Raw genomic sequence first — 25981 nt, forward strand, 5'->3', positions numbered from 1 at the left:
AGTACATGGAGACTTGATATCTGGAAATTGGATTTTTTGCTTTTTAAAAAATGATTAGAAGTAGAATAATGAGGGGAAACTGAAAAATGGGCTGTTATCCTTCATACTCCCTCTTGTTGCAGCGGTACAAATAACTTCAAAAGGTCAAATGTCAGAGACGATAAAGTGTAATTATAATACATCGAACTGTATATTTCTGTTAAAAAATCTGAAATACATATAGCTTCCTTTAATTGTGAGTAGAGTATGTAAAGATATTATAAAGATCTTTTATTTTCTTATAGAACAATAAAGTGAGACGTTTTGCATTTGAGCTCAAGATGCAAGACAAGAGTAGTTACCTTTTAGCTGCAGATAGCGAACTTGAAATGGAAGAATGGATAAACACACTGAACAAAATCCTTCAGCTTAACTTTGAGGCTGCAATGCAAGAAAAAAGAAATGGAGAGTCTCATGAAGGTAAGCAGGTTTCTAGCAATGCTAATACAGTTATGTGACAGCATCTATGTACATATGTTTGGAAAGAAAAGCATTATTGTGGTTACAATTTTTGTTTTCTTTTATCATAAAAATTACAGGTCTTTTTGCTGTCTGTTTTGAACTGATGAGAATTTTGACCTTTTGACATTAAAGTAGCACTATTCTGTATTGATTCCAGTTGAGTTAAGTCCAGAAGAGAATAATGAGACTGATCAGAAGTCTAGAAAAATAGAACCCACAATGAAAAATCAGGACTGAGGCAGTTTAAGGAAAATTAAAAACAGGCGTGGCTTGTTTTGAAATGTGTAAAATGCTGCTGAAAATGGAATAATCTGTTCCGTGGTCACTGTAGGTAGAAGAATAAGAAATTGTAGTTGCAGTGAGGGACTTAAATTTGGGTGTAACTCCCTTGACCACAAATATTTCCCTGAAGTATTGAAATAGATTGCTTGAGTGTAGAATCTTTATATTGGAGCCCTTTAAGAATAGGTAAGGCAGATATCTGTAAGGAATGTGATGTAGGTATAGTTGCTAGTTTGGTGACAAAAGGATAGTCTAGATGTCCTCTCGAGCATTTTTCTTATTGAGAATGGATGGGGAGGTTAACTGGTATGAGACCAAGCCATGTGCATGTCCAGAAGAACCTGGAAGAGGTTATAGAAGGTTGTTCTGTCTATAAATAGCACAATATACCAAAAGGGTTCATTAGAGTTTAAAATGAGGTGAAGATTACCAGAATTTAACATGGTGTTTGCAACAAAAGCAAACTGGAAAAAGGGAAGCCTGTAGTTCTGTGAAAGACATTTTAGTCAGTGGTCCCCAGTTGACCCTAGAACTGTAAAATGCTTATAGCTAACTGAATGGTTGCTTTTTAAATCCAGTTAACCATTGGAGAATAGAGCTGGGAACCTAAAGAACAGAGAGAACTTGTTTTGAAATCAAGTTATAGTGCATAGTGGAGAGAGTAATGTAAATTTGTGCAATTAATATCCCCTTTCCCCGTGCAGATATCAAAATTAATAATAAAACTATTTTTAAGGTAAGATTAGAAATAGGTGCTACTTTACTAATTTATGTGACTGGTTACATCCTCTGAGAAGTCACTGCATCAAAATTGAATGGTGGAGTTGTGCACAACCTGTTTGTTAACAATTGTAATTTTTGATGGAGTAGGAGGTTTTTTGGTTAGGGTTTTTTTTAATGTTTTTGCTACAGAGTTTTGTGAGTAGTTGTTTTTTATTATTATTGTTGTTTTATAATTTCAGATGATGAACAAAGCAAAATGGAAAGCTCATCAAGTAGTTTTGATAACTACTATCCTGAAATTGCCAAGGTAATATATATTATAAATGCCAACTCGGGATATAAAGTACTAAACATAAGTTAGCCATATGAACTTTCAGTAGAGGTAAGGTATTGGCTTCTAGCTTCCAGTCACTTTATGGTGCTTTGAAAGCTTAGAAGCTTTTTTGTGAATAGATGTGGTTACTGAACTTCTTCATTTTCTGCTTTTGGAAGCAAACTAGCTACTGTCTTAAAGTTGCTTATATGAATCTGTTTAAAAGCAGCATGTTTTATTATTTTATTAGTTTATTGTATTTTGCATATTTTCTATTGTGTTATTGCATGCAGGTAAGTGCTAAAGTATTTCAATACAAATTTAGTTATACTAAAGTCAAGTTTTATTTTTATAGTTTGAAGTCCAGAGGAGCTTAATAGCAGTGATGATGTGAATGTATTTTAAGATGCTTGTGTTTGTAAGAGTTGGCAAGTTCATGGGTACTTCCTGTATTGCCATGGTTGTTGTTTGTTAAATTTTGCTCTTACAGAAGTGTGGTAGAAACAGAAATAAGAATAAAATGCACTAGAAATAAATAGAAAATAACATTAACTTTTCCTCAGCCCATTTACAGTCTTTATTCGTTAGATCAGTGGCTTGTGTTTTTCAATAAGTTTTGTGAGCTCTCTTAAGGGAGAAAATTTTGTTAAATCACTTAAGGACTGGAGCTGGTGACCTTTTTCCACTGACGTTGCAGAATACAAACTCCTTCCTCTGACTTCCTTACTCTCTTCTGAGTGGCACAGCCTGCAGTCTTGAAACTTTTCTGCCTGACCATGCTCTGTAATGTGCTCCCCTTCTTTTCTGAGTATCTGTCTGACCTAGTAACTACTTCTGAAGGGACTGCAGCATATAAACTGAGAACAAGCAGTAAAACACTATTAAAATAGCTACCATATCAAAAGATCCTGTCAGAATACATTAACAGGCTTTTAGCACCCAAATTGATTGGTTGACAATTCTTTCTGTTACTGCTTTGTAAACAACTTAGGACATGTACACAAAAGCTATTATGTGGTAATCTAACTCTAGCTACAGCTGTGTTTGGAAATTAATTTGGATTGTGGTGCATACAATGAAATTTTCCTTGGAAGAGCTGTAAGCATCAAACAGCATACTTACATGAGGCTATGAACATTTATTTCTGAAACAAATATAAAAATTAGTTGCTCTTATTGTATGGAAGGTTTTTCTTTCTTTGTAGTCAGAGTTATTGGAAAACTTGGGTTCCGTATGACTTCCAGAGGGGATTTATATCCAGGGCTGCAACACCTGCATATAGTTTGGTACTACAAATGCTGCCTCCTGTTACCTTAACCCTCTGGTCGGAAGCATGCAGCTCTTTAAGCTAGGTATTTTCTAGTGTGCTATTTTTCTCTGCTCTTTAAGCACTGGCTTTTCTTGTTCCATGGTTATAACGCATTTAAATTTCTGTTCCCTTCAAATTTTTTTGATTTTCCCATTCCAGTTCATCTTTACTAAATACTACCTTTAAAAATAATTTGCTCTAATGTATTTTTCTAGCCTTTTTTCCCTGAGGAAAAGTATAGGGAAAAATTTGCTCATTTGTATTAGTACACTGTTTGTGCCTTAACTTGATTACGTTATATAATGCTGATTGTTTTGAGCACTTTTTTGTTCTCTATTCTTTCTTACATTTGTCTTTTCAGCTGTTATTTCGGTTTGGTTCCTTTTTCCCCAGGCATTGAGCCTTCTTTTAGAAGAGTTTATAGTTGCTCTATTAGTTTTGTTGGTTCTAGGAGATTTTGACAATAGCTGACCTTATATCCTTATGAGGAAGGAGAAATTCCTTCAGGGGTGTTTGTAGAGCACCTGACAATATGGGGGGGAAAAAACCAGTCCTCTTGGCAGAGGTTAAACCCTTGTGAGTACATCTCTAAGCCTTCATTTTTCTATCAACATCTGTTAGTTTATAACATTAAATTAGATAGTATTGTGTGCTTCAGTGCACAGATGTGCACACATATATCTCTGTCTGTCTAGCCTACTTCATATTCCTTCTATCTGTAACTTAAGTACCAAGAGCTAATGTAGAGGGTTTTTTTTGTTGTTGGTTGGTTGGTTGTTTTTTAATCTTCAGAGAAAATAAATTAGACCTCTATTTTAAATAACTATATGACTATCATGATTGGTGTGCCCAAGTACCTCTTTAACCATTATGGGTTCCAGTATTCCTTGAGGCAGGAAATCATTGGTTTTGTTTTACAGATGAGGAAATGGAATTACAGAGTCACTGCCATGCTGTAGACAGGGTTGATGACTACGTACATTTTCAGTTCCTGACTCCTGCCTGCCTGCCCCTGATCTGTCACTTAAAAATGCATATTTCTGTCTTTGATGCACAAAACACTAAAGAATCTAAAACTATTCAAGATGCTTTAGCTGAAAGTTTCTGTCTTATTCCTATGACTAGATCATCTATCTTCCTCTTCAGTTCTTGCCACTGATTAGTCCCTTTCCAAAACATACACACAACCTTCTTGCCATCTTTAAACTTCTTCAGCTTGTATTGTATTGTATTTCTCAGTCATACCAGTTGTTGAACAAGCAGTCTGCCAGTACTCTGCTGGTATCAAGTGTCTTTCACAGCAACTCTTGTCTTTTCTCCTGTGTGTGTTTGTGTGTTAAAGATGACAAAGTAAAGTAAATGAAAATCATTAGAGCAACAATACTCAAAATCACACCTCAAAAATTTCTCTTCTGTAATACATCCTTGAAGTCAAAATTTTTTTAAAAAATTATTATTATCAACCTAAAATAGGATTAAGGATTTTGAGTTCTTAGTGCTATTGCGGTTTTTTTATTGTTGGGTTTTTCTTGTTGTTGGGTTTTTCATTTGTTAGTTTTTCTTGAGACATGGTAGGAGTATCTTCAACCTGCAGCAAAGCAGATGTAGACAGTAGATCACTTTCAGCTGATGGTCAGTGATGAGCATTTTGGGTTGGTAATTTCTTTTAACCAGTACAGGCTGATCCAAAAATACACACCTGTCTGTCATGTAATACTTTGTGTCCTTGTTTAGCCAGCTACTTTGGGAATGGCAACTCTCCTACATGGGTAATTTTGGCGTGTGCATATATCTGTCATGTCCTGTGACTTCAAAAATCATAGAATACTCTTTAAATAATGCCTTTATTTTAAAAGTAACCTATGTATACCACCAGTTTTCACATTCTATTTTCTTCCACTTTACTTTTACTGTTAATAGATAGGTATCCACAAATCCCAGGATCAGTTTACAACATGCTTTGTAAAGTAACTTCTAAGTGTGAGGGTTTTATCTTTTGGAAGTTTTAGGGGCTTTTACATTTACCCACAGGAAAACCACATCTTTGGCAGTAGAGCTGAAGAAATTTTTAAAAAACAACTACAAAACCAAACAAACAAAAAAAAAAAACCCCAAGAAAAAGAGCTCTGATGGTGTTTCTTAATTTAGGTAACCTGTTGTTTTCTGAGCAATGTTATGATGTCAGGAGAGCTCTGAACTGTAACCTCCATTCATACCTTTTTTTTTTTTTTTAATAGTGTTATGAAAGTTATTTATTGTTTAGGAAGGCAAAGCGCTATGAGCTACACTGGAGTGTACTTCCCAGGAACTTGGAAGGTTACATGTTGCTGATGTACGTTTTTGTGTTTTGAGGCCTGGAAAAGCCTTTAGAAGAGAGTAGCCTTCTTTCACTTTTTACTTGGACATGAGGGAGCAATTTAAACTAAGGAGTTGTAGGGAGAGAAGACTGCATGAATAAAAAAAGATGTAAAGCTTTAAACATCTCAGAAAAATGAATGCATTTGAAAGCCACTCTAATTTAATAGTGTTGTACTAAGACTTTCTTTTCTTATTTTGAACAGAGTACCAGAGAAGCAGAAATGAAGCTGAAAAGTGAAAGCAGAGTTAAACTTTTTGCCTTAGATCCAGATGCACAGGTTAGAATTTTTTACAAGGAAGCATGTTATTTTCTTTTATGTTGATCCTTTTGTGATGAGGAACAACTTACCCTAATTTTTCTTTTATCTTTTTAAAGAAACTTGACTTTTCTGGTATTGAACCAGAAGTGAAGCCATTTGAAGAGAAATTTGGAAAAAAAATTCTTGTGAAGTGTAATGATTTATCTTTTAATTTGCAAAGCTGTGTTGCGGAAAATGAAGAAGGACCAACAACAAATGTAAATAATCTAATTATTTTCTGTTAATATTATAATGAATGTCTTTATTTTGTTGGCACTAAACTTAATGGCAGGAATTCCTTGCTGTGATTGAGAAACTTACGTTGTGGGCTTTTTTCTACTCCTTTAAATCAAAATGAGAGCCAAAATCCTACAAAAAATTACTTTGTTACTAATCTTCTCCTTGTATATTGTAGAAAGTGGAATTTTTCTTTTACTATCTTTTATACCTTGTCAGTACTATTTAGAATCATGGCCATGTGTAACTATTCAGAAAAATGTTACTTATCTTCCTTTAATATGCATTTTTACAGTAATATAGATATATAGATTCCAGAAATGACACTTGATCCTTTTTTTAAATATCTAGGTAGAACCTTTCTTTGTCACATTATCACTATTTGATATTAAAAACAACCGGAAAATTTCAGCAGATTTCCATGTTGATTTGAATCACGCCTCAGTAAGGCACATGATACCCAATGCATCTCAACAAATGATGAATGGCAGTGGTGATAGCTTACACAGAATTCAAGACATTAATGAAACTATATTACAATATCCAAAGCAGGTAAGAACTAGTAACCTAAAGAATTAGTAGGACTTTGGCTACAAGTAGAGAGTTTTCCTACATGCTTTGTATGGCTTTCTGTTAAGTTATCTAAACTGTGTGTGAAATTTCCTTTTATATTTATCTCTTGTTCTATTTCTAGGGAATATTCTCAGTCACATGTCCTCATACTGACATTTTCCTCGTGGCTAGAATTGAAAAAGTATTACAGGGAAGTATTACACATTGTGCTGAACCATATATGAAAAGTTCAGATTCTTCAAAGGTATGTTATCTGCTTCTGTGGCATGGAAAAAATGCTGAGGCAAGAAAGGTTGATTTCAGATTGATAAATATAAATCAAAAGCTTAGTTCTTTTATAGGAAATCTTGATAACTGGATGGTTTGATTTAGTAAGTTGTAGTTATTACCACTAACTATTATTAATTGAAACATTATAGATAGTCTAACTTTATTAGAAAACATTTATTTAGCTTTTTAAAATTGTGACATCTATAATTTTTATAATGGCTTTAAATAATGTGTTTTGAGGAGTATTAGACTACAGTGTGAAAGTTGAAAATTGTTGAACAATGACATTTTAAATATAGGTCAGAATTTACCTGTATGTCTGTCTTAGTTAATGCATCTTATTCACTGTATTGTTGTTGTTGACTTTTCCATTGTCTCACTTTTTGGTGACCATAGTTTACTGTAACTTTATCTTCACTTTGGCTGTTTTTTTCCTTCAAGAACCACTGAGATCATTAAGACTGTTTATGTATAAAATATTTTGCAGATTTGATAGAACTCCAAATCACTTTTGGAAATAAAACACTGAAATAACTTTGGAGGGGTCTAGGATGACATAACATTTTAATGTTTTCTGAAACAAATCTACAAGAAGCTTTGTCAGTTGCTGCTTTTAGTTTGTTGCTGAAGAAAAAGTGAATTTTGTTGATTTACAGTTGTGCTTAAAGAGTTGGACCAGGATACTAGGAGAAGAGGTTTTTTGTAAGCAATGTCAGCTACTGTTGACGTTCTTCCTGTTTTCAGCTGGTGAAAGGGAGAAAGGAAGGGTTAACTTTCAGTCTCTTCAGAGGAAGAGTGTTCTTTCCTACTGATTTAATGCTGGCTAAGCTACATGTAAAAAAGCTGTATTTTTCACTTGGTCTTAATATAGATCAGACTAGTGATTTGCTTTTCCAGGAATGTTTAAGATTTTTTTCAGCTGTCGTTGGAAAACAGCAGCTTTGTATTTTAGGAATCTGGTTTTGAAGTGTATGCTGACTGTTACTGAGTTAAAACAAACCTGAACTGAGTAACTGATTTTTGGTGGTCTTGGGCCTGAGCCACATGGAAAGGTTAAACCAGCCAAAGTGTTCCCAAATTTGATGCTTGAGTGCTAGACTTTGTTGCCTTGTACTACAGGAGTAGCAAATAGGAACATTCGTGGTTATATTAATTTATGCTGTCATTTGTGGTATTCATTTGCTTATAATTTTGTGCAGTTGAACACTTAGTTTGATTTTTTTCTGTTCTTGTTCTCAGGAATTACACCGTATTAATTTAAAACAAAACAGAACAGTAACAGCTATATAGACCTCCCATGTGTGTCAGTGCAGTGAGCAAGTTCCAGTTCCCTGCAGAACTGCTACTCTGGACAATAAAAAGGAAAAATGGATGCAGCAAATTCTATAGCCAAGAGATTATTGAATACAGTGGATTAATGATGATTACTTACTAAGGTTCTATGATTCTGAGTGCAATTTCCCCCTTTCTACAGGAACAGATGGTAGAGAGTTGTCTCAAACAAAACACTAATAGAAACAGCTCTTCATAATGTCAACAGCGTAGATCAGGGATAACATTCAGGCATGTTTACACTGTAGTTTTTTGCTTCTGGCAAATAATTTTGCTCTGTGTAGGCAGATAGAAGAAGCTGGTTTCTGGAAAAGAAAAGCCCGCTGCCCTGTCATGAGCTTCTGCTTTAGCTCAAGTGGTTCAGCTCTGTGTTGAACGTCTTCAAGCTAGTGGGTTTCTAGCTGTGATTGTTATACATGTCAGTTCTATATAATGGAATTTTTTTGTCACTTAAAAAGTTATCGGAACCAAAACCTTAAAGTTTTAATGAAAACAATGTTGCAGTGTCCATACGTAGGGTTGTTCATGTGATCTTCATAAAACTCCTCCACATATTCTGTGTGTACTTGTAATGAAAGTATTGCGAAGTATTTTACTATTTATTCTGTAGGAATGTGTTCTAGTACATAGACTGGTTGGTGAATAGGGGAGCAAGTTGGGGGGAAAAGTTTTATCTAGAGTCACAATTTTATCTTAAACATTTGAATTTTGCTTTATCTTTTGTTTGAGTTCTGTATGTAATTTTTTTTCTTGCTTAATTAAATATGTATTATTGGAAGTGTAGATAGGTTTGTGTTTTCACCCATGAAATGCTGTGAAATCAGCAGGCCTTGTTTAATTTGAAATTAATTGTTAAGAAGTCTTTTCATTTGTCTTTCACTCGCATACTTGGGATTAATCTTCTAAAGAAGAAGATTCCAATTCATATTGGTGTCAGTATGTTGTTTTTTCTTGTGTACTAACAGTGAAAAAAAAAGTAGCTTTTAAAACATGGATATTTCTTATGCCCCTTGTAGGCTGCGCAGAAAGTTTTGAAGAATGCTAAGCAGGCATGTCAGAGATTAGGTCAATATAGAATGCCTTTTGCATGGGCAGCTAGGTAAGGACAGATCTTGTCAATCTGTATTTTTTCCTAACTTTGCTTTAACATTAATTTCTGTATCTCACTTCTCCTAAGACTTAATGTACTATTTAAATTTTTTTTTGTTTTACTTTCAGTTAACCAATGATTTATGACAAACTTTTACACTTCAACTCTGTAATAGGAAATAGTTATAAACATTCATTATACTATTATTCAAACAATTGAATATTGCCAACTGTTTTCTACTGTCAATATTTTTTATTTTACTAAGAAAGCAATGGTTTACCCTTGATTTGTTAGACTGAGCTATTTATATGTTAAAACTCACCTACAATGACAAGAATATTAAATGCTTAACCCGAAGGATAGTGCAGTATGTTCTAATCTGTAGTAAAGAAATTTGCTGCAGTGAATTTCCATACTTTCATAAACTTAGCTGAAAGCAAGACTTTGACTTCCAGGACGCTGTTTAAAGATGCCTCTGGAACCCTGGACAAAAATGCAAGATTTTCTTCTCTCTTCAGACAAGACAGTAATAAGCTTTCAAATGAAGACATGCTGAAAATGTTAGCAGATTTCAGGAAGTAAGTCTAATTTCTGCACTTCAAAAAATAAAAGCAAACCAACCAACCACCCCTTAACACACACCCCCACCCCATGCCCCAGCATTTTTTCTTAGGTCTTCAACTGAAGCATCTAATCTTTTGATGTAGGTATTTACGTGTTTTTCACTTCAAATATAGAAGTTTTATAAATATAATCAGGGCCTTCATTCAATCTACTGACCTTTCCTTTGCACTGTTTGGGAGCTACGAGCAGGACCGAAGTATTATGCCATGTCTAACATGCAGTAGGCATCATATTCTGAAGTAGCTCTGTGTTAGGAGTTATGCTTGCACAATACACTCTTCTGGTTCTCAAATAAAAACAAGTATGAGCATAAATCATAGGTTTACTGATCTTGGACAGAGAATGCTAGCTCTGGGAGTGCTTCCTTGGGAGTGCATGTGGTTCAGGATGCCTAACAGAACATTGGTCATCCTTTTTTACAAAGTATTCCTAAAGGCTGCATCAGTTTGTGTGCAAGGTTTAAGAATCTCCTACTGACAAATAATCCTATTAATAAACTAGTTTTAATCCCCTTTCTTATTAATTAGGATGTAAAATAATAGAACAATCTTTGCTGAATTGCAAAGACATTTTCACTTCTGTTTTGGTACAGTTAGCTGGAGTTGTATTAATTTGAACGATCACTAATTGCAAAAGGCTTGGGCTAGAGTTTCTTTATTTTTAATTTTTGCTTACCAAATCTGATAAGGAAATGAGGTAAAATCACACTGCTGACTATCTTTACTCTGCACTGGTGTTTCAACATGGAAAATATTCCTACTTCAAATCATATTTCTGAGTTAGCTACATGATAACATCTAAGAAACTTCACAGTAGGTGTGTTAATGGTAAATATTTTGCAAGGTGAGTTTTCACTCTAGAAAAAGGAGGAGGTAGGAAAGAAAATTGCTGAGTAGAAGACTCATTTTGTTAACTTACCGATTTCTTTCCCCCTTTGCTCTTCCCCCAAGTTTACACCATTACCATAAATGCTTATCACTGACCATTGAGATTTATAAAGCTCATAGGTCCTCTCTTTGTTGCAAATGATAGTGAGATATTACATGACGAACAAAACCTATCTTCAACAGAGGTTTTCATTTTGATTTAAAGAAAATTATCATGGTTTTTCTTAATCTTTTCCACAGTTGTGAATAAAACCTTACTTTTTTTTTTGTGAGGGAGGAGAATTTAAAGGAGAAGAAAACTGTGAATCTAGGCAAGAAGTGAGAACAGATCAGTCATCCACCCCCAAACCACCTTTCCTCTCATACTCCTATTTCAGGATATTACTTTTGCCTCTGTTTCCTATTATCTCTTTTCTCTGGCATCTGACTGTTTTGCATTTAGCCTGACTTTGAGGTTTTTTTCCTTCCTATAGACCTGAAAAGATGGCCAAACTTCCTGTTATTTTAGGAAATCTGGATGTTACAATTGATAATGTGTCACCAGATTTTCCAAGTAAGTATTAATAAACATTGTTAAATGGAGAGTCAGGCTTTTTCTCTTCGGTTTTTTATTGTTTTTTTAATGTATTTTCAGATTACGTTAACTCATCGTACATTCCCATGAAACAGTTTGAAAACAGTACCAAGACACTAATAACATTTGAAATAGAGGAATTTGTTCCCTGTATACCAAAACACACTCAGCCTTTCACCATCTACAACAATCATCTTTATGTTTATCCAAAGCACTTGAAATATGACAGTCAAAAGTCTTTTGCAAAGGTGAGTACAGGGAAACTGTACATTCTTCTTCCGCAGGTTTCATTAAGATTATTTACATATTATATTTGTGATGATCCTTATGATTAAGTGTTTGGGTTTTTGTTTTTAAATACTGCTTTAGGCTAGAAACATTGCGGTATGCATTGAGTTCAAGGATTCTGATGAAGAGGATTCTTTGCCTTTAAAGGTTAGTCTTTTGATTTTTGTGACCGATAAAATAGTGAACAATTAGCTAAGAAACACATTAACACTGGATTAATTTATCTAGTTTGGAATGGGGGCTTTCTGTCCTCATTTTGAATTTGCCATAAGACTAACTTCTAGATAACTTGCTTGCTTTTGATATAAAAGATTACTAAAGAACCCTCAGAGCATTTAATTTCTTGATATCAACAAAAATTTCAAGAATAAACTTGTTGCAAACAAGGGTGGCTTATACAGAATCACAGAATCATCTAGGTTGGAAAAGACCTTGAAGATCATCCAGCCCAACCATTAGCGTAACACTGACAGTTCCCAACTACAGCGTATTCCTAAGCGCTATAGGGATAAGCGCTGTAAGTACTTACCCCCTAAGTCGACCCTACTCTCGTACACTTCCACCACTGCCCTGGGAAGCCCATTCCAACGTCTAACAACCTGTTCTGTAAAGAAATGCTTCCTGATACGTAGTCTAAACCTTCCTTGGCACAACTTGAGGCCATTACCTCTTGTCCTGTCACTTATTACTTGGTTAAAGAGACTCATCCCCAGCTCTCTGCAACCTCCTTTCAGGTAGCTGTAGAGGGTGATGAGGTCTCCCCTCAGCCTCCTCTTCTCCAGACTAAACACCCCCAGTTCCCTCAGCCGCTCCTTGTACGACCTGTGCTCCAGACCCTGCACCAGCTGCGTTGCCCTTCTCTGGACACGCTCGAGTCATTCAATGTCCTTTTTGTAGTGAGGGGCCCAAAACTGAACCCAGGAATCGAGGGGCGGCCTCACCAGTGCCGAGTACAGGGGTCAGATCCCTTCCCTGTCCCTGCTGGCCACGCTATTGCTGACACAAGCCAGGATGCCATTGGCCTTCTTGGCCCCCTGGGCACACTGCTGGCTCCTATTCAGCCAGCTGTCAATCAACACCCCCAGGTCCCTCTCTGACTGGCAACTCTCCAGCCACTCCTCCCCAAGCCTGTAGCGCTGCTGGGGGTTGTTGTGGCCCAAGAGCAGCCCCCGGTTGGCCTCAGCCCATGGCTCCAGCCTGTCCAGGTCTCTCTGCAGAGCCTCCCTACCCTCGAGCACATCAACACTCCCACCCAACTTGGGGTCATCTGCAAACTGACTGAGGGTGCACTCGATCCTCGTCTAGATCATCAATAAAGATGTTAAACAGGAGTGGCCCCAAAACCGAGCCCTGGGGGACACCACTCGTGACCAGCTGCCAACCGGATTTAACTCCGTCCACCACAACTCTTTGGGCCCAACCATCCAGACAGTATTTTACCAGTAAAGCGTGTGCCCATCCAAGCCACGAGCAGCCAATTTCACCAACCAGTATGCCTACTCCACAGGAGGAATTTTTTAAGTTAAAACAGTAAAGCTTTAGATCAACTGCAGAGCCAAGCTCTGTGTTTATGAGCTACCACAGTATAAGAGGTGCCTGCAAGAACAGTGGAAAAATTGTATAGGAATCCTGAGGTGAATTCAGTGTCAGCTCTGTTGCACAGAAGGCAAACTACAGATCATGTAATCTCCTGTCTGTGCAAAGGAGCCAAGTTAAACACAAGTTAAAATATTTCATATTCTAGGTGAAAGAGATTCTAAAAGAGTGAAAAAGGATCACAGAAGTGGTTTTTTTGTTCTTTTTTCTATTATTAGTGTATCTATGGTAGGCCGGGTGGACCAGTATTTATTAGAAGTGCATTTGCTGCTGTTCTCCATCATCATCAAAATCCAGAGTTTTATGATGAGGTAAGCTACCTTTCTCAGTAACTTTTACTGATTTAGGTATTGTGTAATTTTCAAAAATACAAGAAGAGATTTGAGGATTGTAGAGTCCTTGATAGTTATTTCAGTTAAATCAGACCCCCTCCTTCTCACTCAAAGTAAATTTTTTGTAAGTTTTGTGTGTGAGATTCTTGATCTTGGTTCAGATAACATATAACCTGGAATTGCTGTTTTAAGGGCGCAACCAGTAAGGCTTGTTACTGTTCTAGCTGAAGGCTTCTACAAAGGTTGTTACTCTTTGCCTTTCAGATTAAAATAGAATTGCCCACTCAGTTACATGAAAAGCACCATTTGTTGTTCACCTTCTACCATGTCAGCTGTGATAATTCAAGCAAAGGGAGTACAAAGAAGAGAGATGTTATTGAAACACAAGGTTTGTATGCTTTACTTTCAGTAACTACTGGGGAAATTTTAGGAAGTATGCTTATCTGGTAACTCGTGATTTTTGTGATCCATGTAATGCTTTTTAATTACATTATACTAACTGAAAGCTTTCTTTTAATTTAAATGTTTCAAATGTTATTTTAGAACGTCTATCAAATGTATGTTTTTTTCAAACTCAGTGACAATTTGCCTCTATTTATAATTATTTGAGTTTAAATTATTTGGCCCTTACAGTAACATTTTCCGGTTTATGAATTACATATGAGAAATGTACAGCGAGAATTTCGTAAAGGTTTATGTAGAGATTCATAACATAGTTAAATTTACTTACCTTTCGTGTTCCATAGTTGGATATTCTTGGCTTCCTCTAATAAAAGATGGAAGAGTGGTGACCAATGAACAACACATCCCAGTGTCAGCAAATCTTCCATCAGGCTATCTTAGTCATCAAGAAGTTGGGGTTGGAAAGGTATGTTACATAAAATTGCTCTAATTTTTAAAAAAAGATGTGGAGAGAAGGCTTGGTTGTAATTCCCCAGTCTTATAAGATTTAAGTAATTTTCTAGTAGAATTTCTTTTTCTGTTATAGTTGAAATGGAGTGCTTTGCAAAAGTTAGAAATCTGACTTAGAGGAAATAAACAAATTCAAACAGAAATGGGAGACAAGACTGATGACTAAATTCTGACTTTTACAAGAGTTTGAATCAACCTGCCCTAATATAGTTTTTCATTTAAATTAAGTACTTATTTCTGTTCTTATTTCACTGATGTACTTAGGAAATGTTTACATTTTATTTTTTGTAGTAGTAATTAACTAGATATTACAGTAATTTAAAAATGTATTAAACTATTTTGAGTTTATGAAGATATGCAAATAATCTGAAGTCCTTTACTAAATTTTTTTTAGCATTTCATGCTGTCTCCTTTCAGTAAGTCCTTTATTCCTGAAAAAGTCTTATTCTCACATCTTGATTTTGTGATCTTTATACTTCACTAGTGAAATTTATGGTTGTATTTTTCAAAGCAGAAAGCTTGCAAAGTTGTAGTAATAAAAATAATACCAGGAGGGATACAAAATGTAAAATGTGATAGGGGATTTGACTAAGAGAACGAAATGCAGAGACAAAATTGACTCATTTTGGAGGAAGAGGCCTAAAATCAACTGCAAGAGGTGCTGCTCTCCTCCTATTCTACCACTTTTTAAAACTCTGCTGTAAGCTTTCCAACCATCGTCTCCTTCACATCTTCCATGTTTTCACATTGTAGGTGTATTCTTTATGCCTCTGCTGTTCATCTCTGCTCATGCCCATTGGTAGAAGTTTAGGACCAATATGACTAGTTGTGGATATAGCAGTAAAATCTCTCCCTAACTGGTTGTCAGGGTAGACAGCTGAGTATTCCCATTCTCCATTCTTTTGAAATAGAATGGGAAGGAAGCACTGGCTGCTACCTGTCAGTGACCTAGTTAAGGTTTAAACTGTGTCAGTATCTGTGGAAATTTTTGAGTTTATTTTTCTCAGAAAACTAGTAGATTTTTCTCTCTAGTCAAAAGTTTCTTTGCAGACTTGTCACATGAAATCTGTGACTTACAGAAAAGTAATTTTGTTAGCCAGTGAAGAAACTACTGTGGGACTTTTAAATAACATTTTAAGCTTCATAAATGGTTTTGGTAATATTGCCTGCATAATTTTCCTTTTTTTTTAATGAATTTGTTCATTGCACACATTTCTTCAACCTGTTTTTTAAAAAAAAGTGGGTTTTTGTGGTACTGTAAACAAAATTACTCTAGTATACTGCTATATTATTTTACTTTTCCTCTGCATCTGTGCGTGCAGCATTCTGGTCCTGAAATTAAATGGGTAGATGGAGGCAAACAACTGTTAAAAATATCCACTCATCTGGTGTCAACTGTATATACACAGGTGAGTTACAAAACCAATTAAATTAGAGAAAGTTTTAGGAATAATGTATGTTTGTTATATGTATATACAATAATTGGGAAGATTCTTAAACTCTGTATGCTGATATCTTTTTTTGTCTCTTGGACAGTCTGCATGTTAACTCTCTTTCACATCAGCTGTGAAAAACAGCAGATCTTAAATGGAAGCAATTAAAAATGTGAGACTTTAATCTAACATTGTCAAACATTCCAATCTGAATTTTCCTATTAGATGAGAGGTCATACTTGTTTGAAAGCTATTTACTGGCATGCCTACAAAGCAATGAGTCCTGTTATATAGCTGCTCATAAAATACGTATTATGATCAGTTGGGATAACTTATATTAAGTATGGTATTTTCTGCATGTCAGTTGGTTTGAAGCAAATATAGGTGGTGTTTTGTATAATGTATAATTTAAAAATCACTGGAAATTTCTTATTGGGTTAAAAAGTTCAGTGTTACCTGTAGACTAAATTAGTCTCTGGAGTAGTGTACCTCAATTATTTTTGAAAATTGAATCTATAGGCAGGTATATGGATTTCTGTATAGAAATATTTTTCATATGTTCTGTTTTGGATTGTGGATGGTAATGTTAGATATTGCTTAATTTGTTGTTCTTTTTGTTTTTGACAGGACCAGCACTTGCATAATTTTTTTCAGTACTGTCAGAAAACAGAGTCAGGAGCTCGTGCACTAGGAACTGATCTTGTAAAATATCTTAAGGTATAAAATGGCAGTGAATAACAGATTATAATATTTCTTTACACTTTTGCAAAACCCAAGCACTTCAGAGATTTTCTAGGTCTCATTAATGGAATATGTAGTATAAAAAGAGCAAAAAGATACTTTCTGTCCTAGATAAATTTACAATTGCAGTGTAAGAGGAAACCATGAGTAAATAATGAGGCAGTATTGGTCAGCCTTATGTGTGAAAATTTTGAAACACTAGTGGCTTCGTTTGTCAATATAATCTAATTGAACTGCACATGGGAGTGGTAAGGAATCATGACTCTTGATTTTTCTAAAATTTTGCTTAGGAGGTGATCGTTGCTGTGTCTACAGTTCTCTTTCAGGATTAGATCAATAGAGTGCATGGTTTCCAGAGCAATTTTGTCTTAACCAAGTAGACCAAATTTTCATTATGACACCCAAAATTCAGTTGCCTTAAACATCTATGTCAGGTTTCACAGGTAACTCCTGATTTTCTTAGGCACAACGGAGTTTATTGGAATTGAATACCATCAATTAATAGAACTGAGCTGTCTACTCAAGACATTTAAATAAGAACTTAAGTGCTGAATGTGGCACACTTCTGAACTGGACTTGCTTTGTGACCTCAGTTATGACAAAACCAAGTCTCTGAGTCATCTTCCTTGTCCCAAAACTTCTGTGATCAACTTGGTACAAAACAGGACACAATATATTAACAGCAGGAAGATGGAATAAGTATATTTGGAAATAGTGGGGTTTTCACTGACAGACCTGTTTCTCAGTCTTCTATTTGTCCTTATTTTGAAATTTTGCAATCCCAAAACGTGCTGGCAAAGCATATGACAATAATACAACCCTTTAAAAGGGACTCTGGCCATAATAGCTTCACATCAGAAGAGTAAGACTAAGAACAAATACCCTTGTAGCTAAAATTCATTGCTACCTGGTTACTTAGAATGAGTCACTAGAGATGCTTCTCATTTGGGCTTGGGCTACTGACATACTTTGATATAAGATGTCATTTCTCTGTGTTTCTCAAAGTATTTGTTTCAAGTTCTGTGATAATTTTACGTCTGGAGTTGTCCTTATTTCCACTGCTTTCTGCAGCAATAGTTGTAACACATAGTCCCCAATTAGATGGTACTAGCACTAAGCCTCGTAGCGTTTTGGCTTTAAAAGTCAGCACTCTGCACTATCAAGAGGTTGTACTGCAGTTAGAGACATCTTGTATGCAGAATCCCTCCCTGATACAACACTTACAAATCCTCTGCCATTGTGACACTTTTCAAAATATACGCAGTTAGAAAGACTCTATATGTGGTTTGTGCCCTGAACAAATCTCTCCGATTGAGACAGAAGAGGAGAAGTGTTTCATCTTGCCTCAAGGCCAAGGGGCTTATTCTATCTTCCCCCAAGTAATCCTTCTTGGGAGATAGTAGTCCTGCTGTCTGAGATTTCTTTTTGAAGAAGGGAGTCTCTTTACATCCCACTTCCTACTGTTTGTACTTTTCTGGCAAAGAATTTAAGTTATTGGTATTTAATTTCCTTCCATGTTCTATCAAAATACAAAGGAATAATCCATGTTTTTAGATGTCCTAGTCATAAATGACATTTTTCTCATTGGTACAGCTTTGCCTTCTTGCCCTCTGGTTGTGGTTTTGAGATCAGCTGGGACAGTGAACCTTTATCATTGGAATTAACCTCTCTTTTTTTATCTCTGTATAATAAAGATGGTATGTTCTGACTATCTGTCATCATGAATTAGAGGTCTTGGAGTCTGACCTGTGGCTCACTGAAGCTCTTTAAAATTGTCAGCATCATTTCCATCATCTTTTTTCAAGGGATGTCACCTTCCTACTACTTGAGATACCAGAGAAAATGGCAGATGTTTTCTGGTATGAAGAAGGAGGATTGTTGCCCATACTGGACCTCAGAGAATTGAATGTCTTTCTGTTTTTTCACGTGAAATTAATCAATAATTTGTTCTTTGTGGTACTGTAATATAAAACAGTTGTTCTGAGAAACAGTCTGATGGTACATGAAAAGAACCATTATTGCTAAGTTTTCTGCATACATAGCAAGTCTGAATCACTACTACTGAAAAATCAGTTCACACAGCACAGAGAGCCTCTTTACCAAGCAGCAGTATAGGGTCATTCCATTCCTCATAATGTGAGCAGTAACTGCCTAACCAGGGTCCTGGCAGCAGTTACTGTTCACATTATGAGGAATGGAATGACCCTATACCTTGTGTGCAGCTGTTTGATTCTTACTGTAGGAGTTAAAGTTGTAAATAACCCTCAGTCACTTTCTGACCTGTTTCATTCATCAGGATTCACAGTAGTACAAGAAATCCCACTGTTTCTTAAGCTTGCCAGAGCTCTACTTGAATCTGATATAATCAAAATCTCTTCCAGAGTCTAGCATGGCAATTTCAGATTTATCTTGCTACCCGTTGACTGTCAAAAATGATGGTTGGCTGGAATCAAAGGTTTGATCATCTTCTTGATACTCAGAATTCTTGTTAGTCTGGTAGAACACAGTGACCATCAGATACTAAAGTATCATTTTAGGGAAAGCTCAAAAGAACACTTCTGTAGATCACTTCCAGATCACATAATTTACTTCAGTCGTATATGATCACATACACTGTAATATATTTGCGTAGCTTATTCCTTTGCTTAAACAATTTATTTATATTTACATTAATTTCACATTAGCAAAATCTTTACATTCAGTGACAAGACCCATGTCTTGCTGAAATTCATGTGACAGAATAATGCAACTGCAGGGCTTCTTTGTAACTCTTGCTTGTTGTCAAACACCAGAACACCTTCACCACACAGCATGAACATGTTCCACACCACTAGATTAGCACATCATATGGACTTTATTGCCTCACTTCATGGTAACAGAAAACGAATGCTGTCTTCTGTGTCAACTACAAACTATAACTATTCTCAAATCCATTGGGCCAAATTTCTGTCTAGCTAGGCCTCACAGGGACCCAAATACTTTTTACTTCTGTATATTGAGAGTTTGCCTTTTGTATGTCAGCCTGTACCTGCCTGTGACACACTTGGCCAGCCTAAGTGCTAAATGTTTTTTGAAGATCAACATTTCAGTTCGCTGGTGACAGTTTCCTGCAGCTAATGTCTATGCTATAATGGCAATGACACATTTAAATACTTAGGATTTACTTTTCTCCACAAAGTCAGTGTGCTACTGGCACACTGTAGCTTGGGTTACAGAACCTGACAAGTGTTCTCCTGCTCTCTCTTTCTGCTCTTGCCCTCCCTAACAGGATTTTGTGTAAGCACCATCTGATACTTCTAATTAAGGGTTTTCTGAGTCTCACCTGGCTCAAGATGTTTGTATGCTCTCCTTCATGTTTCATGAGCCGAGACATCACTTAGCATCTCATAAGTTGAGGTATCTGCTTGTAGTTACCTCCTTTACTGACCGAGAGACAAAAGGGCATAGCTACTTCTGGCAGTCTGTGTAAATGAATACTCAGAGGCATCAGTTGCTGGGTTATGAGTCTTTTTCAGAGTCCTATTTCAAACACCACCTTTACCGAAAAATGCCTGTGTCCTGGACAAAAGTGTGAGCTGAAGTTCCATTTGCATGTTTACCCAATGCTCTGACACCCAAGGCTTATAGAAGAGATACTGTAGGGTATGACTGCTGTTTCCAAGAAAATCACAGATCATGTAGGGAGACTGTTTTGAGCCAAATAGTGTGAATGTGCATACAGGCAAACATTCAGAGACAAGACGGCTACTTACTGAATGGAAATGTTTGAAATGTGTTGTCTGTATGCATGTTCAGCAAATATACTCTTTTTTGTCAACTCCCTTTAACTCTGGGGGCTTTTGTGGCATAAAACAATGCAGAATGAAATGCCATACACTGCCTTTTATGTCAGGGTAGTTATGTCTATAATATCTTTTGCATATGATGGAATGCAAAGACATATCATGAAGAAGTTGAGTGGTCAATAATTCACGGTCTCCAGCATTAGGTAGTTAGGAATTTTAGTTCATTCTGTATTGTAACATATTAGCTTATTGTTTTTCAGTAACTAGTATAACTAGTATTGCACTTACCACAGGTAAGCAGTCTGTATGTTCTTGTGGAACTTCTGTTTGCTAAATGTCTGCACTGGTGGATGAAATGGGAAAGTATACCAGAGTGTCAGCTTGCTGTGGTATACACAGGTAGTCTTTTCATTGAAACATTACCTAGTTGTATTTTAAAGGAAAAGTACAAATAACTACTTCTAAAATGCTTTTTAAAACCTAATTTTTATCCCTAGATTACCTTAATGTAGAAAATATTTACTAAATATTTATGTTGGAAACTATTCTCAATTGCGTTCTGTGCAGTATTTCAGGTAATTAACACCAAATAGTGCAAGCAGTGTGTATTTTTGCAAAAAAGACTTGCTTAAGTAAACTTTAACTTTAGACTTGATTAAGTAAACATTATCATTTCAGTACTTGTGATTTAAATGCCATTTTTCAAGGGAGTAACAGCATTACTCCTTTCTTTTAGAGCCTTCATGCTATGGAAGGCCATGTGATGATAGCTTTCCTACCAACAGTTCTAAATCAGTTGTTCAGAGTTCTCACTAGAGCAACTCAGGAGGAAGTTGCAGTCAATGTGACCAGGTAAAGAATTTTAAGTGCTTCATAGAGTTTAAGTGATGACTGGGTTATCACATAAATCTGTAACTGAGTAGCATTGTTGCTATTGCAATCATAGCTTTCTCTGTAGGCTTATATGGTTTCTGACTTATGTTTAGGGTTATTATCCATATTGTTGCTCAGTGTCATGAAGAAGGCTTGGATAGCTACCTGAGATCTTATGTCAAGGTAGGTAAAAGTAAATTAAATGTTTCCATTTTTTATTTCTTTAAAAAGAGTATATCTAAATTTAGCTGCATCTGTTTAATTTCAGTTGTTTCATATTATGTCATAGTTTCATATTATATTCTGGTTTTCCTCCCAAAGTATGCTTATAAAGCTGAACCCTATGTTGGTTCTGAATATAAGACAGTACATGAAGAACTGACAAAGTCCATGACAACAATTTTAAAGCCATCTGCTGACTTCCTTACAAGCAACAAGCTACTTAAGGTATATATCAAACTACACTTTTTACTGTATGTTCTTATCTAGTTGTAACTGAAGAATAAGAATGATTGTATTGAAATAGTTGAATGTGTGTGGCAAATTTACAGAACGTTTTCTTTTCTCTGCAGTATTCATGGTTTTTCTTCGAAGTTCTGATAAAATCAATGGCTCAACATTTGATCGAAAACTCTAAAGTGAAGGTATGTCAACTCTTGCAAAAAAAAAAAAATCTAAAGAGCATTTGTATAGTCTCATATTTCTCCAATCACCTATTTTTATTGCATATTAGAAAAAAAGTTTTAGCTATACACGTCTATGATTTCTGTATAGTAAGTTTATAAGGAAAGAAGGGAAAGAGCAAAGCAGCAGGAGAAATCAGTTAAGATATTAGATGGAAAAAACAACAGAGCTCGATTCAACATTACTGTAAAAAGATAGGAACCCCTTAAAATCCATTCAGTAGAGCAGTCTCTGTAAATCATCAGACTCTCTAGTAAGTTTTCTTAATACTTATGATACAATGGAGCTGGAAGCAATAGATAACACTGTGGATCTGTACTAGACATAAACATGTGGGCTTTTTCCCAAACAGTACAGTAGCTGTGATATAAAATGACACTGAGAACAAGTGAATCATGCAGTTAACAGTCATTCTGTATGCAGTAAGAAGTGTCAGTGTTTAATTTTGTGTCATTTCCTATGCTGGAAGGAGAATGCTAGAATTTTACAGACTCTTTTCTGTCAGCTTGGCCTATAAACAGTATTTTTCTTACATTATTGACAGCTTTTTAGTTTACTTCTGTATTAAAACAAGTCTTGACAGTAAAGTTTCAAGTATGCACAATAGTCCCAGATGAGCAACATACCAGCTTATTCTGAAATCTTTATCGGTATTTTCACTGTGTATTTAGAACATAACTGGAAATCTGAAGTACGTGGGGGAAAAGAATAAATGAACAGTGATCAGGAAAAAAGCTTTATAACGTTACACTTAATACTGTTCTGCTGTGGTATGTTCAGTAGAGTTTGAGTCCCAGTTCAACTTACTTTAAGTGACTGGACTTATCTATTTGAGTAGATTTAATCTTTAAGTTATTGGTTCATTTTTCATTTAAGAAGCATGTGAACTCCATGTGTTAACTGGTCAGATGAATTTTTCATCATTAAATATTCTCTGAAGTAATGTTTGATGTCCAAATCCTAGTAACTATCACTTTTTCTTAGAATACTAACACAGACTAAAAACTAAAAATGTTTTCCTGTTCATGTTACTGGTTTACTTTTAGTTAGATTAAATCATATCACCAGACTGACTGTCATCTAGTAGTACAAAAAAAAAAAAAATCTGCCTTAATACAGTATTGAAATGGGCTTATTTTAGCACTGATAACTGATACATAATTTGCAGAATATCGTAGTAATAGAGAGGAAGAACATGATTTATAGATTCAAGCTGAACTATGTATTCTACTGAAATACATCATGCAATAAAGATACCAGTCTTTAGCATTGCACCCTTTGTAGAAATATGAAGATTTTTTTTTAACAATCTGAATTAACTAAGGAGAAAAATCTGTAACATGCATAACTATTTTTCCCGCTGCTCTGGAATGCAGGAGGAGCTCAGTCAATTTGTGAGGCTCCTCATTTAGTTGCAAAATCGGTTGTGTATTTTAAACTTAAGTTTCCCCTGCCTCAATCTGCCCAGCTGTGTTTTATTCTGACTTGTTTCTATGAGTAGATAAAATCTGCAGAGACTATCTGATTTCATCATGTTGGTTTGCATTTGAAGAGGACCTCGAATTTTTGATTGTAGAGTCATGAGATGCTAGATGTTGTGTTGCCTTTTTATATAAGGAAATAGAGTTGTCTCCGTTTAAATTGTCACAAAGAGTGATCTCCTTTCTTTTACTAGAAAGAAAGAATGAAATAATTTTGTTTAAATAAAAGCTCGGTTTTTAATTGAAACAGTGGTTCTGGAAATTCTGGAACCTTTATTGGCAGATTTTTATTAAAAAATGGTTAGACAATTGTTGTTTGTGCAAAAACAACGTGATGCACTCTAGTATATGGGCATAAACCTTTACCTGGTATTTGTAGTCTGTTTAATCTAGAAATAGGCCTTTAAGTTTAAGGAGATGGGGGGAAGTTGAGTATTTACATGGTACTAGTACTACAGATTTAAGTATCTTCTGAAGCATGGAATAAAGCAAGCTTTTATCACTGGCTGCTTAAACTGTCTAGGGAGGTGTGACAGCTACCCTTTGTTTACGAGTTTTTAGAATGCAAATATGTGCACAGAGGGTTTGCTGTGCATGTAGTGCAGTGTATAATTTTGCATTTAAGATGTCAAAGTTCTTCATTGTTTTAACTGATCAACTGTTTGGGAATTCCTTAAAATTTCTAGCAAAAAGAAGACTTACAACTTTTTCTACCTCTAATCAATAACAAAAAATACTGTTAATTCAAACCAAATAAAAAATATTCAGATGGACTTTTTTCTGTTCTTCACTTTTTTCTGTTTCCAAGATCTGTTCAAATAATTCAGGATCTTTAAACTTAAATTCCCATTTTTGATGTGATGTTCCTTGAGGAAGAAGTTTGTGCTTCTATTTACTCTGTGAATGGATTATTTCTTATTTCACCTCACTATTTTGAGCTTATTGCAATCAGTTAATTAAATGGTATTAATTCTATTCATCTGAAATGAAAGTATAATCTTATAAAGCAGAAAATATTGCTTCTTATTTAAAGATTTCTAGAAATCTTTAATGAAATTTTCTAGATACTTCTGGAATTTAATTAAAATGTTATAATTTTAAAATGATACTGAAAAAAAAGTAAAAGAATTTTTGTTGGTTTCAACACTTACCTGACAGCAGTAGCAGTACTTTTTAGTTTAGCGTTCAGCTCTGTGGGAAGGATACAGTTTTTCTAATTACAGAATGTGGTGCATCTGGGCAAGGTTTTCAAAACATGGTGTGTGTGTGTGAAACTTGTATAGTTTGTGGATGTTTTCTACTGGATTTAGTAGGTGATATTCTGAAAAAAGAAACATGCTGGTTTTGCTTGGCTAAACAAAGTTGGGGTTTTATTCCTGATTTTTAACAAACCTACAGAAGTCCTCATAAGTCTGGAAACAGCATATTGATTTAAAAAAAAACTTCAAAGAAACCACTAACTTGCTGTCATGCAAAGCCATTTCCTTAATTATAATTATAACTTCCTTACAATAGGGATTACATTTTTAAATTGAGATCAGATGGTGGATAAAATAAGTACAGTAGAATGTAATTTTTTTTAAAGCAGGAGTTTGTGTAAACATACAAAAAACTAATGCAGTTTACTTTTCAATGTCCATGTTTTTAGTATCCTCTCCCATATAATCTGCATCTCTTATATAGTATGATATACTACCATTGATGAGCACTCATGTTACTACTAGTTCTTGATATAAAAAATTTTTTTTTATTATTATTTTTACTGTTATTTCTTTTCTCCGCAAGTGCTATAGTGACTCATTTCCTCAAAGCTAATATGTCTTTATTGAGCCATATAATTCTAATACTAAATTATATTTGGAGAGCACCAGCATGTATGTCTGAGGAACAAGTTCAATTAAGCAAGACTCATTTTGGGAAAAAATACATTGGTAAAAGCACAGTGTGTCAGTTACAGATGCCTGAGACCGATTTGATTACCTAGTGTTATGGAAATATGGTGTGAACTGGAGAAGGCATAACGATTACTGTTGCTCAGAAAGACACCCATCTTTTTATCTAAGTGGCCTAAGGAACTATTTGAGAAGGGGCACTGATGATTTTCTATTTTTTAAGAGTAACAACCAGCAGCTGAGACCTAATGGCCTTGGTTTGAAAGACTGAGCCGTTCATTTTGTGGTTTATATGCTATAAATTATATGCTGTACAAACTGGTCTTCTGAGGTTGATTTCTAAGGGTTGTTATCAGTAAGTTTGGGATTTTCATGAAAAAAGATGCAGGCAGGAGACAGTTCCGCGTATGTTTATATTTCTGAATATTGGTCTAGGGATTATGACCTTTAAGTGATATTTTACATCAACTTGTATCAAATTTTGTTTATCACATGGGGTTATATAATCATATAAATTCTGAAAAATCTTGTTGGTTTTAACTAATCTTTCCACCCTACAAAATTCTTTAGGTAAGCTAAAAATGTATATAAT

General features: G+C 35.2%; 1 protein-coding gene across 17 annotated transcripts in view; it reads left to right on the top strand.

Moving 5' to 3' along the window:
• DOCK9 (dedicator of cytokinesis 9) overlaps positions 1-25981 on the top strand; it is a 132418-nt gene that overhangs the window by 57340 nt on the left and 49097 nt on the right. For all 17 annotated transcript variants that reach the window (XM_074911167.1, XM_074911177.1, XM_074911045.1 and 14 more), the window contains exons 8-27: positions 285-459; positions 1746-1813; positions 5690-5764; positions 5863-6003; positions 6374-6574; positions 6717-6839; positions 9214-9296; positions 9743-9865; positions 11272-11351; positions 11433-11620; positions 11742-11807; positions 13475-13567; positions 13853-13976; positions 14335-14456; positions 15823-15909; positions 16561-16650; positions 21196-21311; positions 21446-21515; positions 21654-21779; positions 21905-21976. In XM_074911167.1, the coding sequence (XP_074767268.1) occupies positions 285-459; positions 1746-1813; positions 5690-5764; positions 5863-6003; positions 6374-6574; positions 6717-6839; positions 9214-9296; positions 9743-9865; positions 11272-11351; positions 11433-11620; positions 11742-11807; positions 13475-13567; positions 13853-13976; positions 14335-14456; positions 15823-15909; positions 16561-16650; positions 21196-21311; positions 21446-21515; positions 21654-21779; positions 21905-21976 (2223 nt within the window). The remainder of the gene's footprint in view (positions 1-284; positions 460-1745; positions 1814-5689; positions 5765-5862; positions 6004-6373; positions 6575-6716; positions 6840-9213; positions 9297-9742; positions 9866-11271; positions 11352-11432; positions 11621-11741; positions 11808-13474; positions 13568-13852; positions 13977-14334; positions 14457-15822; positions 15910-16560; positions 16651-21195; positions 21312-21445; positions 21516-21653; positions 21780-21904; positions 21977-25981) is intronic.

This window comes from Athene noctua, chromosome 1 (assembly GCF_965140245.1).
Source record: "Athene noctua chromosome 1, bAthNoc1.hap1.1, whole genome shotgun sequence".
Lineage (NCBI taxonomy): Eukaryota > Metazoa > Chordata > Aves > Strigiformes > Strigidae > Athene > Athene noctua.